At 45.7% G+C, this 13,635-nt stretch overlaps 3 protein-coding genes and 1 long non-coding RNA gene across 4 annotated transcripts; 1 reads left to right on the top strand and 3 right to left on the bottom strand.

Moving 5' to 3' along the window:
- Positions 1–1,224: 1,224 nt before the first annotated feature.
- Positions 1,225–4,311, bottom strand: eif4eb (eukaryotic translation initiation factor 4eb). The gene is made up of 8 exons (XM_037240833.1): positions 4,246–4,311; positions 3,465–3,521; positions 3,131–3,243; positions 2,915–3,010; positions 2,666–2,729; positions 2,403–2,516; positions 2,089–2,228; positions 1,225–1,896 (listed from the first exon to the last, which is right to left on the bottom strand). Exons 1-8 carry the CDS (start codon positions 4,294–4,296, stop codon positions 1,782–1,784), a joined length of 750 nt encoding a protein of 249 aa, XP_037096728.1. The 5' UTR covers positions 4,297–4,311; the 3' UTR covers positions 1,225–1,781.
- A 125-nt stretch (positions 4,312–4,436) lies between these two features.
- On the top strand, positions 4,437–9,492 carry metap1 (methionyl aminopeptidase 1). The gene is made up of 11 exons (XM_037240831.1): positions 4,437–4,612; positions 5,467–5,518; positions 5,697–5,806; positions 6,003–6,063; positions 7,229–7,320; positions 7,417–7,500; positions 7,708–7,846; positions 8,308–8,439; positions 8,705–8,848; positions 8,946–9,011; positions 9,074–9,492. Exons 1-11 carry the CDS (start codon positions 4,496–4,498, stop codon positions 9,238–9,240), a joined length of 1,164 nt encoding a protein of 387 aa, XP_037096726.1. The 5' UTR covers positions 4,437–4,495; the 3' UTR covers positions 9,241–9,492.
- Positions 5,638–7,307, bottom strand: LOC119115923. The gene is made up of 3 exons (XR_005096208.1): positions 7,167–7,307; positions 6,849–6,926; positions 5,638–6,157 (listed from the first exon to the last, which is right to left on the bottom strand). It is a non-coding gene; the product is annotated as an uncharacterized LOC119115923 (long non-coding RNA).
- Positions 9,493–10,337: 845 nt separating the features above from the next.
- On the bottom strand, positions 10,338–13,240 carry LOC119115921 (alcohol dehydrogenase 1-like). The gene is made up of 9 exons (XM_037240832.1): positions 13,102–13,240; positions 12,629–12,730; positions 12,199–12,340; positions 12,054–12,141; positions 11,624–11,843; positions 11,197–11,457; positions 10,987–11,119; positions 10,672–10,810; positions 10,338–10,596 (listed from the first exon to the last, which is right to left on the bottom strand). The coding sequence occupies exons 1-9, from the start codon at positions 13,117–13,119 to the stop codon at positions 10,563–10,565; spliced, it is 1,137 nt and encodes a 378-aa protein (XP_037096727.1). The 5' UTR covers positions 13,120–13,240; the 3' UTR covers positions 10,338–10,562.
- Between the last annotated feature and the right edge of the window lie 395 nt (positions 13,241–13,635).

The raw sequence follows: 13,635 nt of genomic DNA, 5'->3' as shown, positions 1-13,635 counted from the left end.
ACGTGCTCAGTAGCGTAAGCCATATAGTCTTTTGAAGTCAGGAAGCAACTTGCCATCACTGTGCTCCTTACTTTGTTCCACAAAGTACGACTTCATGTGCAATCATCAAATGAAAATAATTGTGTGACACACGCCAAATGTTCTCAAAGTGAAAACGCAAGCACACTGAGATCGGACGACAGGAGAAAGGCCCGCTAAATGATACAGAACTAATGACTCTGTTCATTCAGACAAAATGTCACAATGTCCAAAAGTAGCAGAGTGACAAAAATGGCAACTAAGTTAAGGCTCAAAGTGTGATATTGTAGCAAACGTGGCTTCCAAATCCAGCCATTGCGCTTTGCACGTCACGGCACGGCTGCAAGTAGCCTACCCTGGGGAAATTCATCAATCCACTCAAAAGCAATAAGCCCAAGTGGCTCGAGCTCCCATCATACATTCACAGGGGAACACGGTCGCTACTCATAACTAGCGCACGACACTTGGCTTCTCTTCTTCTTCCTGATCAAGTGAAATTCCCCAGACAACCTGCTTGTCTGCTTTCTTTAAAATGACAAGTGACTCCATAAAATAGCTTAGTTCAGCTCCCCTGTTGAATCAGATGACCTGAGAACCTTTTGGAAGCGCATTTTGAGCTCCAAGCCCAAGTGGATTCCACCTGCCCGCCTTGACTATGGTGGTCTCGACGCTATGGATAACAAACTGTTACTCTTATCCAGGCTGGTACTAAACTGTCGAACCTTGTAAAAGGCAAATATGAAACATTTGAAGACATGTTTCCTATGTCATGACTGATGTTTCGTGGGTGGCTCGTCATGCTGCGAGGATTGTCTGGAAAGGAAGGAATGGTGTGTTGACCTTTAAAGGTCGCGAGCCCAATCACGCCACTTAAACAAGGACCTCATCGGACGGCCGACAGCCATTTAGCGCTTGGACACATTATCCCGTAGCTTTGCTGCGCTTGAAGAGTGGCGCATTATTTTTCGGATTCAAATGACATTTTTAAAGCAGCTGACGTCGAAACAAGTCGTGGAGGGAGCTATGTTCTTTGGGAGTAACCTTTTCTTTCCAACTTGTATTTACGCTGACATTTGAAAGGATTGTGGGATGACGGTCTGGTGCAGCAGCTAATCTGGTTGGAACCTTTATGAGAAGCTTGCCAGTGTTTTTCATTTCAGGCAAGATGAGTACTTTTTATGTGGCAATAAAAACCATTTCATTGCAAAGCGTTGCAAAATTCCTCTTTTAATTATATTAACACTCGAAAGAATATCAATCATGAAGTATTGACTAAGAAGATTTGTTACATGCAAGCCAGAGCAAAAAAGAAGCATGGAACTCTTCTACCAATTGAACAGTCTCCAAGATAGAATAAATTAAAGGCTTTCATTTCTTACACAATTACAGCAAAAAAATCATGCTGTAGAAAAATATACAGTTGCATTTCACGATTGACTGCAATTAAAAAAAAAGAATTTGATCTATACTTTTACGTCGAGAATCCACAAAGCCCTCTAAATAGCAACCTCTAGTAATACAATCACTCATTGGATACGTTTCCATTTGGTGTTAGTGTTCATCCTCCCAAATTTCATACCTGACTATTAAAGTCCAAACACAGCCAGCGTTACTTCCAAATGACGTTTCAGTGTCATCAGTGACTTTAAAACGACGGTTTCCGTTCCATGTGGATTGCATTCCGCAGTCTTTGCAGCAAAGTAAGCATATGCACCAACAACAAATATGACAAGAAGTTGAAAAAGGAGCACAATAAGCGCTTCTCAAACAACAAATTTGTTCTTGGTGGTGGAGCCACTTTTGGTTGCTGTGTCAAAGTGAGATTGGTAGCCAATAGTCATCTTCAAGGGGAGCCCCAATCGCTCCTTGTAAACTCTCCTGTTGGCAGGAAAACAAAAAAGTGATTAAGAGGAAAGACTCACTGCCTCACTCACTGCCTCACTCACTGCCTCACTCACTCACTGCCTCACTCACTGCCTCACTCACTCACTGCCTCACTCACTCACTGCCTCACTCACTGCCTCACTCACTCACTGCCTCACTCACTCACTGCCTCACTCACTGCCTCACCCTATTTGTGTGATAGCGTCACGGTTTTCAGAGTCTGATGTCCACACAGCGATTTTATCCCCTTTAGTGCGAATGTTGACCACAGCGCCGCAGACTTCATCGCTGTAGTCGTCAAAGGCCTCTCCAACTAAGCACAAGAGCTGGAAAAGTGACGGTGGAAAAATCAATAATCAGGTCTTCTTTTTTTCACTCAACATCCAAAGCAAAGAAACAGAGGTAAATATTGCGTCCGAGCAGTCCAAAACAATTACGTGTAGAGCAGCTGTATTTTTTTTCTTTGAATCCATAATACGAAAAAAAGAGTGAAAACGTACAGTTTCTAACCAAAAGCGGTCCAGATCAAATCTTCTCTGCTGCTTGTTGAGTGTGATCAACCAGCGTCCTCCACGCTTGTTCTTCTCATCCTCCCACATGGGCTCAATACCATCCTGCATATTTCATAATCATTTCAATAACATTGGATGATTCATTTTTCTCCACGCTTTTCTTCAAATGCAAAGTAAAACTCAAAAAAGCACGACAATATGACATCTGTCATTCAAGGCATGCCTACTGGACATGACTTGATGAGACAAACCTTAAAAAGGGAGTAATCGCAGCCTGACATGAGATTGCTGGATAACTGGATATGGTTGTACAGACTGCAGACAAGACATGGCAGAGGAGTCAAACAAGCTCATTTGTTGAGGATCGCAACTATGCTCACAGACAGTTTGAATGGTGCGTGGAAAGTGGTGGTCTGCCAAACGTCCTTTACGACTTTGAAAGAACCCTGCTGAAAACTTAACACAGGGGCCCGAGCGTGAAGCGATTTGGTGCAACCTACGCCCAAAAGTCTTCCACTGTGTCAAATTTGGAGATGAGTCTCAGGTTGGCCTGCCATGTTTTGTTCTTGTCGATCTTGAAGAACCATAGAGACCATCTGTCGGGGTGAGAATATAAAAAAAAAAGATGTGAGAGAGAGGATCCTAGTTAAGCTGCATATTTCGGGGGGGGGGTAGTTTTTAATTTGTGATCGTCACAGTTACAAGTGGAGCCTTGCCTGTTTTGCAGAGGGTGTTTGATGTAGACTTCTGGGCTCACAATTTCCTGACCAGCCTCTTTTGCGTCATCAGTTCCATCCTCTTTGGGCAGGGACGGACTTGGGCTGCTTTCCTAAAACAAATGAGGGAAAGGGCACTTCATCAAGTAGCGCTTCTATGTTTATGGTTGTAATTTGGGATCAGTGTATTTTACAGCACATGAACTTGACTTCTATTATAAATAAATAGTGTTCATGGGAGACAAAAAGGAGAGCAGACTAAAAACTCGATTGCAAGTGGAATATGTTCAATGTGTACGGTCTTTTTGGTTTGGCAGTGCGCAATGTGACCAACCTCTTTTGCCTCGTCACTTCCATCCTCTTTGGGCGGGGATGGACTTAGGTTGGTTTCCTAGAAAAACGAGGCAAAAGGGAACTTTACTTGGCACTTGATCAGGTAGCTCTTTGTTTACGGTTGTAATTTGAGATCAGTATCTTTTACAGCACATGAACTTGACTTTTATTCTAAATAATTTGTGTTAATGGGAGCAAACAAGGAGAGCAGACTGAAAACTCCATTGGAATATTTCCAATGTATATTGTATTTTTGTTTTCGATGGCGGAATAAAACACAGATTTGGTGCTTGCGCCTACTAAAGGATTGGATCAACAACGGCATGATGACCAAATACGTACATTGTCGAACTTTTGAACACAACAGACAATTCAAGCTAATCCATTTGTTCTTTTCGTTCAATACGTCAAGACAACCGTGAGTCACTGAAATAGAAATCGTCGGGGAGGTCGTTAAAGGGATCAACAATTACGCTCAATGCAAATGATACGACACGCCGAATCAAAAGAGTGTGTGCGTATAGTGTATCGCTCATGAGTGTTTGTTATTTGTCAAGTTTCTGACATTGCCAGCAACGTTAGGGCACGCTGACTGAAAGTGGACAGCGAGTCCTCAACGTCAGTTTAAAAGTTGCGAGGTCTCCGGCATAGTGCCTTTTGCGGTTACGCATAACTCGTTGTCATGATCTTCAAGTCAAAACAAGGTGGCGAGTAATCCTGCAGTCCGCATGCATACATATGACATGAGAAATGCTTCGAGGTGCAAATGGCACGATAGATACCACGAAGAGGGAGTTGCTCGAGAAAGTGCTCACCGGTTCGGCAGTCGCCATTTTACAAATCCGTGTTGAGAAACTCTCAAATGATTGGAGCACACGGGGCAACGTGACCAGCCACCCTGGACATGCGCAGAAAGCCGCTCGTGGCGGCCTGCCAGCCGCTTCCCCGGCACTGGGACTCCACCCCTCGATCGCGAGCGCGAACGCGCACCAGCTCGCGCACGAGCAGCAGGGCCGACCGGCGAACGAAAGCATGGCGAGCACAGTGGAGAGAAGGGAGTGCGAGACGGAATGCTGCAGCAAAGACGCCAAACTTCAGTGTCCTACATGCATCAAGCTTGGCATTCAAGGATCCTATTTCTGTTCCCAGGTAAAGCTGTGCTGTGCTGTGCTGTGCTCTTGGCAAGTTGGCCGCTGTTTTAGCCCGACAACGGGCCCTGCCTGGATCATCACGAGGCTGCTAGTATCGAGCGCTCATGCTACATAGAACGTAGAAAGCTATGCACAGATGAAATGCCATAACATCTTTGACTGAACTTTGAGAATGACCTCGCGGTAGTTCGCGATGAATCATAACTGTCCGTGGTAATTCCCGCAGATTTGCCGGACGACTTGCCCAACTCCCGAGCTAATTGCTGACCAGTTGGCTGGCTGGAGTGAGTGAGTGAGTGAGTGAGTGGGTGATATGATCATGAGAACGATTGTCTTTCAAAAATGAACAATGATGTGCAATAAGTTGTGTGTTAGGAGGCTGTATGTACATCAAGTGCATGTCATTTTGCATGGCTTTGCAAAAGCATTAGTCAATGAACTCGTAGGAAGGAGTTCAAGAAGCGCGACTAACTTTACGCTGCGCAACCAAATCTCTATCTATCTATCTATCTATCTATCTATCTATCTATCTATCTATCTATCTATCTATCTATCTATCTATCTGGGCCTGGACTATTTGTCTCACATTGCATTACGGCCAACGGTAGAATATCATTCCACGTAGAGCGGACTCATACAACAAGCTGTGTGATTTTGGAAACGATCCCCGTTGTACCTTCCTCGTTCCCATGCAGTTCAAGTAAGCCAAGGGCTAAATTCAGCTTCATTACCACTGTACAGCAACATCCCAGTCTTGGTCTTTATTTTCAGTGCCAAAGCAGACACCAGGGAGGCTCTTTGCATGTCGTTGAACCCTTGACCTTACTTTGGGGAGTCTCTTTTCGTTCCCAGGAATGTTTCAAGGGGAGCTGGGCATCTCACAAGTTGCTGCACAAAAAAGCAAGTAAGTATCCAGCCAGGGCTCAAGAAAGCCACCAATTTTGCAGCTTAGCAAAATGCACCTCCACCACGCTAATTGTTTCCATGTATAATGGAACAATTGTGATGAGTTTAAACAATTGATTCCTTTGTGCCACTATGATCTTTATTATGGCGTTGTAAATCTTGTGTTGTTTTGTCAGAGGAGGACAAGAACCAGAATGAATGTAAGAACTGTGTGGAAAAAGACATCAACACAGACCCATGGCCTGGCTACCGCTACGCGGGGAAACTTCGTCCTTACTACCCTCTGGTGAGTTGCCTGTCTCGTTTTTGTCTGTATCCAACTTTATCGGGTATTTGAAATGTTTTGTGTTTTTTTTTTTTCTTTTGCTTAAAAAAAACAACCCGACAACAACTAAAAAGTAGGACATGGGCAAATACTTTGTAGAAGCAACTTTTGCTGCGATTGCAAGGGGGCCCAACACGTGTTCTGCTTTTCACTTCAGACACCTTTGCGGCCTGTACCCAGTGAAATCCAAAGACCTGACTATGCTGACCATCCTCGAGGTAACAAAGTTTATATTTCGGGACTCGGGTTGGTCTTGCCCGTGATGTCGCTGAAGAAGACTTGCGCTGCCGCTGCATGCCTATTGTTCCTTCCCTGCACCCAATGCATATGAGGTCACTGGTCAGAATGCATTTCATTCAAAGACTGTACGTGATCACTTTCAGCCTGTGATGGCTGTGATATCAATCGGCCATTTGGGTCTAAGAATTTTCAAGATGTTTTACATCAGCAGCGATTGTCCAACTGTAAGCTGTGTTCAAATGTGCTTGGCGATTGATTCAATGTTACCGTGGCAACTCTCCATCCCTGTCATCTATCTGCCTGCGTACTCAGGTAGTCATGGTTACTCTGTCTTTTCAGTCCCTTGTGCTGCTTTCTCAGGGAAGAGCACACAGCGATGCCTCAGTCGCGCCGTGCTCTAGACGTGACCCAATATGAAACGTCTCTTCCGCTTTTATCCACACGCTAGGGATTCTTGTGAGAATTTAGTTTTCACCTTTTCCTGAGCTGCTCTGTTCAAGTGTAAATCAAATTGAATTGATGATTGCACTCACACTGTGAACACGAAGGAGGCTTGGACTGTTCAGAGTGGAAACTCACTGTTGCCAAGCAACTGTTGATGGTTCATACAGCAATCATCCTGTTGACTTTATAAATGATGAATGCTGAAGTGCTTTGACCAAATGAGACACTTTAGTGCCCTTCGTATCGGATCGTGTTGTGTTATGAGACCTCGTTGAATCATTCGACATTGGAACATGTTTGCAATGCAAAGTTGACTCACCTCAAAGTTGCCCACCAGCAATCCTTCCTGTTAAGCGTTGTGCTGCCTTGGGCTTTTGTCTCATGCACGCAAGGCCGCCTAATAAGAAAATAGAAAAAAGGAATATCAAAGTGACTAACGATGGGTGGTAACGAGAATTGAATCCTGCAAGCCGTTGCGCTCATTTCCATGATTGCATTATCATGAAACATTGACTGTTTTAGCTGAAAGCAAGTTGAAAACACGTGCGTGCACTTGCCGCAAAGACAGCGCTGACATCGTACATTTAGGCCATGGCCTAGCGCTGTGCCGAGAAAATGAGTTTGAATGGCGGCCCACCTGGCTGCATCCCAACTGTGGCTTGGCCGTAACGATCCCAACCATTGTCTGTCTTTCCACAGGGATGTCTGAATCCGAGCAATTTCTGAAGGGAACGTCACAGATCAAGATCCTCCCTCCCGAGGACATCGAAGGCATGAGAGTGGTGTGCAAGGTGACGTGCAATCTTTCTGTGTGTTGCTTCTCCTTACAGCCCTTTGTTGTCGCGCTTGCCCTTTTTTTAATCCCGCATTGGGACGGTCCATTGCAGCTGGCTCGAGAAGTCTTGGATATCGCAGCTGCAATGGTGAAAGCTGGTGTTACAACAGAAGAAATTGACCATGCAGTACATCTGGTACACGCACGCACGCACGCACCCACGCAAAAATGAAAGTCTCGTGAATTTGCGGCCGGCCCCTCTCGGTCGGGGGTCGAGCAAGTCTTTCCTGGGTTGTGACCTCTGAGGGAAACCATCGCTACTGTGTGGCTTCTGAGAAAATTGGCTTTGACACACCTGACCTGTCTGTTATTGGCTTCATTTGATCCATACTCGTCTGCTCAGGCTTGTACGACAAGGAAGTGCTACCCTTCTCCTCTAAACTATTACAACTTCCCCAAATCCTGCTGCACGTCTGTCAACGAAGTCATTTGCCACGGAATCCCGGACAGAAGAGCGCTACAAGATGGCGATATACTTAATGGTATGTACGGCAAGTGATATTCGCCTCCGACCTCCTAAATGGAAATTAGCATTGACTTCCGAGAGTGATGTTTGTTCAAGTTATTGACACTGTCACGTAACAAGACTGCAAGGCAGATGTTGTATGCATAGTGCTCACTCGCAACTTGGATGTTTTGCGCGCCTATTCTTCCTGAAGCTATGTCTTCCATCAGACACTGTTGTCTGTGGGTGCTGTCTTCTCGACTTGCCTTTCAAGTGATCAGCGTGATCCCACAAGACAAATGATGTCATTAAGCTTTCACAGCGGTGCTCCTCCATTACGATGAGCCCTCGATATAGCTCAAAGTTCTCCCGCTCACAATTCCGTCATTGTGCAAAACAGGTGTCTGTTGCACGCATAACAAGCATTCAGACCTCTGTTGCGTGACAAAATAGATTGGATGTCATTTCAATCAATGTCTTGTCTCGTCTCTCCCGCAGTGGACATCACCGTCTACCACAATGGTTTCCACGGTGACCTCAATGAGACCTTTTATGTGGGAGAGGTGGATGAAGGAGCAAAGAAACTTGTTCAGACTACTTACGAATGCCTTATGCAAGCTATCGACTCTGGTAAGAGCTGCAATCTTTTTGCCTTTCTTTTCAGCCTCTCATAGGCAATTATCTGGTGCGTGAGGGGGGCGGGCGGGCGGGCGGGCGCAGGTCTGGCGTTCAAAACTAAGATGCAACATTATTTATGCTTCATGTACCGACATCTGAACAAAAGGTCAGTTTGATCTGTCTGTCATTGTTATTTCTGTGTCTTACTTACGGAATACGTGTCACTCACTCACTCACTGGCGTGGTACTAGCACGGTTGGCGACGTTGTACTTGCAGTGAAACCCGGCATCCGCTATCGAGAGCTGGGTAATATCATCCAGAAGCACGCTCAGGCCAACGGCTTCTCTGTGGTGCGGAGCTACTGCGGCCACGGCATCCACAGGCTTTTCCACACCGCTCCAAATGTGCCACATTATGCCAGTAAGTCCTTCTGACAATTGAGGGGGAAAAAAAAAAACCCATCAGCAACTTGATCTGCATTCCTATATCACAATCATTTCTGCATCCCTCTCTCCAGAAAACAAAGCAGTTGGCGTTATGAAGCCGGGTCACGTGTTTACCATCGAACCCATGATATGTGAAGGTGAGACTCGTTAATCACTCAATGTTTCGACCGACCGCCTTACGTTTGAATATTTCTTTCAGGTGGCTGGCAAGACGAGACCTGGCCCGATGGCTGGACGGCGGTCACTCGAGACGGGAAGCGATCTGCTCAGTTCGAACACACACTTCTGGTCACAGACACGGGTTGCGAAATTCTTACCCGCCGCCTGGAAGACAACGGTCAGGCTCATTTTCTGAGCCAAATGTAGGCCTTGACTCGGCAGAGCACGTGCTCTGCTCCCAGAGGACTGGACTAAGCGGACGTATTGACATCCAGCGTGTCTGGGCTCGCAAATGTGCTCCTGGAGTTCAGTGTCAAGGTGGCTCCCGTGTTCTTTCAATTAAATATCAGCCCTCAAATTAAATGGACGTACTTGAATGTGTCACGTGTGAATTGATTTGATAGTGAAAAGTGGTTTTGTTTTGCTGAAGGAAATATTAAAATATTTATGAGAAAGTCATTTGTGCAGTTATCGGGCTCGAGTCAATACAAGAAAGAATGGGAGAATGAAGGGTGATTTTTCAAATGCTCAGCAGAGGGCACAATCTGTAAAAAAAATAAATAATGAAATTCAAGCTTTCCAATTGGAAGGAGCAGAGCAGGTCACATGTGACAAGCCGTACATTGCATTATAAAGATAGATATTCCCTTTCTCTCTGAAGGTTCATGCTTGGAGTTTCCACCACCATTGCCTCATCAAAGCATCAAATTGTAACGGGGTGCCTTTTAGGTGAATCAAACTTGTTGGTCTTCTCCCTTCCTGTAAACAAGATTGCCTGCTGTGCATTATCCACTCGCTTCCAGTCTTGTGCTCGGTGAGCAAGCGACTGAGTGAGCGGGCGGGCAGATTAAAGGCGGTGGAGCCTTGCTGGCACTTTCTGTGGAGAATGACATTTCATCGAGCTTTGACCTCCATCAAAGTGACACCAGCCACAGGTGGGAGGGAGGCAGGCAGGGAGGGAGGGGCAGGGAGGGGCACAGGCAGGGGCACGGGCAGGCGGCTTGGCTTCCCTCCCTCTCCCGTAGCACACATTTTATAACGTGGACGTTGCCACTCCCCATATTTATTTCGATTTTCTTTTTTCAAGTAAGGCCATGCTGTTCATATAGCAATTGAGGGGAAAGAAAATAGACAACATGTACTTGTACATAGTGCAAAACATCTGTACGGAATAAGAATTTGGAATCATTCCACAAAACAACATTCCTTCAATGATGTGGCGGGCGCAGATAGAAGCCAAAAATACCAGGACCGATTTTGTAGATGAGAAAAACATTTGCACTAAACAAAGTCAGAGCACTGAGAAGTCACTGATGTCTTTAGTTTATTTGTATCGTCTCATGTTTCAAAAGATGCATTATTCTGTGGAGTTGTTTAAAAGTCCTTATTTGCATTCATAAATGCATATGACTGAATGGTGCAAGTGGTCTTGTATCATGCATGTCATCAAGACCTTTTTTGGAGTTATGGAAATGTGGAGAAATGACTATAAAATCCCTTCCTTCCTTCCTTCCTTCCTTCCAATTGACTTATTGTGGACAAACACTCAGGAATGTTCGAATGCTGTGGGACACAAGGACAAGACAAAAAATGAACCATTGTGCGTCAATCATTACTGTAAATGGAATGTTGGTGTACCTTTTGCCCTCCTTCAGCAGCTCAACGGCTTCATTGATGTCGTCCAAAGTCATTTGGTGAGTAATAAACTCATCCAACTTGACTTTTTTGTCCATGTAGGCTCGAACCATTTTTGCCACACCGTCCTTACCCTTAAAACCTGATTGGGAAATGAGAAAAATATCCGAAAGTAGTATATTGCATAGAATCCAGCTGCCTGAAATGCCAAAGCTGTCACAGCCTGGTGAGCAACCGAAAAAGAGCCATCCATGAAGGACTACAGAAAGGTCACACCAATGAACAAAGATGGCGCTATCTGCTGCAAATCCGAGGTACCTCCAAACACTGAGCCCTTCCACGTGCGTCCACCGATGAGATCATTAGGACGAGCGGAGAAATCTTCCTGGTCGGTCCAGCCGACGATCACGCTTACTCCCCAGGCGGGAATGCAGGACTCCAAGGCAGTGCGCTGGCCGGGAAGGCAAACGGAGTCTTGCAAAAACCATTGGAGGGAGGTCGATTGTGAAGAACATGGTGCTCACTCACCATGAGTTTGACATCGCCCACACATTCCAGAGAGAAGTCAACGCCGCCATTTGTCATCTCGGATATCACCTGGCTGACGGCTTTGTCGTGATCCTTTGGGTTTACAAAGTCGGTGGCTCCAAACTCCTTTGCTTTGTCAAACTTGTCTGCGTTGATATCCACGGCGATGATTTTCTTGGCACCGGCATATTTGCAGCCCATGATTGCAGCCAAGCCCACAGCTCCTAGCCCAAACACAGCGCAAGTGGAATCGGGTTCCACCTAAAAAGAATCAAATGCGCAAATGACGCCGTGGAGCTTCAGGTGCGGATGCCATCCTACCCGACTGAGCATTATTGACCGCCGCTCCAAATCCTGTGCGGATGCCATCGTACCCGACTGAGCATTATTGACCGCCGCTCCAAATCCTGTGCGGATGCCATCGTACCTGAGCATTATTGACCGCCGCTCCGAATCCTGTGCAGATCCCACAGCCAAGGAGAAAGACTTTCTCCAGAGGGGCAGCAGGGTCAATCTTGGCCAGTGCAATCTGGTTAATCACACTGTACTGTGAGAAGGTGCTGATTCCCATAAACTGCAGCAACTTCTTCCCCTTGCAGTTTAACTTGGAGGTAGGCGCTTGGCTCACGTTGTGAGGAACAACATGCCTAGACAATAGCAAAGTGTTGCTCTCAGTATTCACACATTGAAGCGCAAAGATAGGAAGGAAGGAAGGAAGGAAGGAAGGAAACCACTGCGGTTAAGACATGGGACAAAAAGAAAGTGAAGTCACGTTTTGGCGACGGTGCAAAAATCAATCGAGTCCTAGAAGCCATTTCCAATCCACATTTGAGGAGAAGAAAGGGAGAAAGGCTCACCATGCTTTTTCACATTGGTTCGTCTTGGGACTCTTACAGAAGCGACACTCTCTACACTGGGAGATGATCAAAGGGATCACTTTGTCGCCTGAAAGACAAGGACAATCAAATGGCGAAAGGTTTACCGAGATCCTTCCGAACCCACCTGGCTGAAATTCCGTGACCCCGGGACCGACGCTCTCCACAATGCCCGCTCCCTCGTGGCCGAGCACCATGGGGAAGAGCTCCTTATTGTCACTTTCATTCAGGTAGAAGAGGTCCGTACGGCACACACCGGTTGCCACCATCTGCTCCGAAAACAACCAAGCACCTGACTGAGTGAGCTCATGGGCAACAGTTATTGGTGAAAATGCGGAAATGTTGCAAAACAAGCAAACAAAACATAGCGTTGCGCTTTGGGATCGAGCGGATGAAAACAGAAGACGACAATAAAAACAAGTGAAAGCTGAGTCTAATGGCTAAATGATCCTAATTGGATTGGGCCCCAGCCAGCCAGCCAGCCAGCCAGCCAGCCAGCCGGCCAGCCAGCCGGCCAGCCAGTCAGGACAAACAGGGGCAACCTTTCTTCTCCTCACCTTAACCCGGACCTGGTTCTCCTGCGGCGGCTCCACTTCAATCTCCTCAATTGTCAAAGGCTTGTTTGCTTGCCAGGCCACTGCTGCCTTACACTTGATGACCTTGAGAGCAGATGGAAAAAAGATGGACGACATGAACAAACAAACTTTGACATCAAGCCCTTTGTCACAATTAGTAAATAAACGGTCGGTTGGTGCCGTATTATTCTTCAAATGTGTGCTTTGTGTAGCAGGCTTTAGGGAAGAGAAAGAGCCATCATAAAAGAAAAACAACAAATCCACCTTCTTTTAACAGAATCTCCATGAGCAACTGCTGTGCTGGCTCACGGGAAGACATGACAGTTACAAAGGTCAAAAATTAGTGAGCAAGAAGCAAACGATTCAAAAGCAAACACAAATAGAGTCACGCTTTTGGATATGTCCATACAATAACCAACATAACTGGATTTCTTCATGTATTAAGGAGCACTTACCTTCCCAGCTGTGGCCATTTTCACACTCGATGGCTTTTCAGAATGACGGGAGGAGCGTCCAGACCCTGGCTAAGCCTGAGACTTATAAACAAAACACTGGGCGGAGCTTCAGGCTCTAAAATCACAGGTCGTTCAGATCACATAGGGATGCGTTTGTTCTTTCAACCCTACCTTTATATTTACTTGACCCCACTCATGCAGACAACTTGTACGGAACACTGAAAATATATCATCTGTTCACCCACCTGCCTTCATTTAAAAGTCAGCAAGTATGAAGGAATCTCAGTCATTCATTTGGAGACGTTAATCATCAAACGGAGTCAAAGTGACCCGGCAGATAAGGAGAGTTAACACGCATTCACTCTCCATGTCCCCACAATTTCTACCGTACATTTGGTGATTGTTTTTCAAATTACAACTCACAAGACAAAAAACATATCAAATATAAAACTAGAAATCATTTCAAGATATAGAGTAATAAAAGTAATCATCATAATAAATGAATAACCCCAACAATACCAATGTCGACGTCAA

The sequence above is a fragment of the Syngnathus acus genome, chromosome 22, assembly GCF_901709675.1.
Source record: "Syngnathus acus chromosome 22, fSynAcu1.2, whole genome shotgun sequence".
In the NCBI taxonomy this organism is placed as follows: Eukaryota; Metazoa; Chordata; class Actinopteri; order Syngnathiformes; family Syngnathidae; genus Syngnathus; species Syngnathus acus.
The sequence above is the reverse complement of the archived record's forward strand: the minus strand, read 5'-3'. Positions and strand labels throughout refer to the sequence as shown.

Coding starts and splice junctions, on each gene's coding strand:
- eif4eb (XM_037240833.1), bottom strand. CDS start 4,296: ATGGCGACTGCCGAACCGGTGAGCACTTTCTCGAGCAACTCCCTCTTC. Junction 3,244..3,464: donor GAAGTGACGAGGCAAAAGAG/GTTGGTCACATT, acceptor CATTTGTTTTAG/GAAAGCAGCCCAAGTCCGTC. Junction 2,517..2,665: donor GCGATTACTCCCTTTTTAAG/GTTTGTCTCATC, acceptor TGAAATATGCAG/GATGGTATTGAGCCCATGTG.
- metap1 (XM_037240831.1), top strand. CDS start 4,496: ATGGCGAGCACAGTGGAGAGAAGGGAGTGCGAGACGGAATGCTGCAGC. Junction 4,613..5,466: donor GATCCTATTTCTGTTCCCAG/GTAAAGCTGTGC, acceptor TTTCGTTCCCAG/GAATGTTTCAAGGGGAGCTG. Junction 7,501..7,707: donor TTGACCATGCAGTACATCTG/GTACACGCACGC, acceptor TCGTCTGCTCAG/GCTTGTACGACAAGGAAGTG.
- LOC119115921 (XM_037240832.1), bottom strand. Junction 12,341..12,628: donor AGAACCAGGTCCGGGTTAAG/GTGAGGAGAAGA, acceptor TTTTCGGAGCAG/ATGGTGGCAACCGGTGTGTG. Junction 11,458..11,623: donor CGGCGGTCAATAATGCTCAG/GTACGATGGCAT, acceptor GATTCTTTTTAG/GTGGAACCCGATTCCACTTG.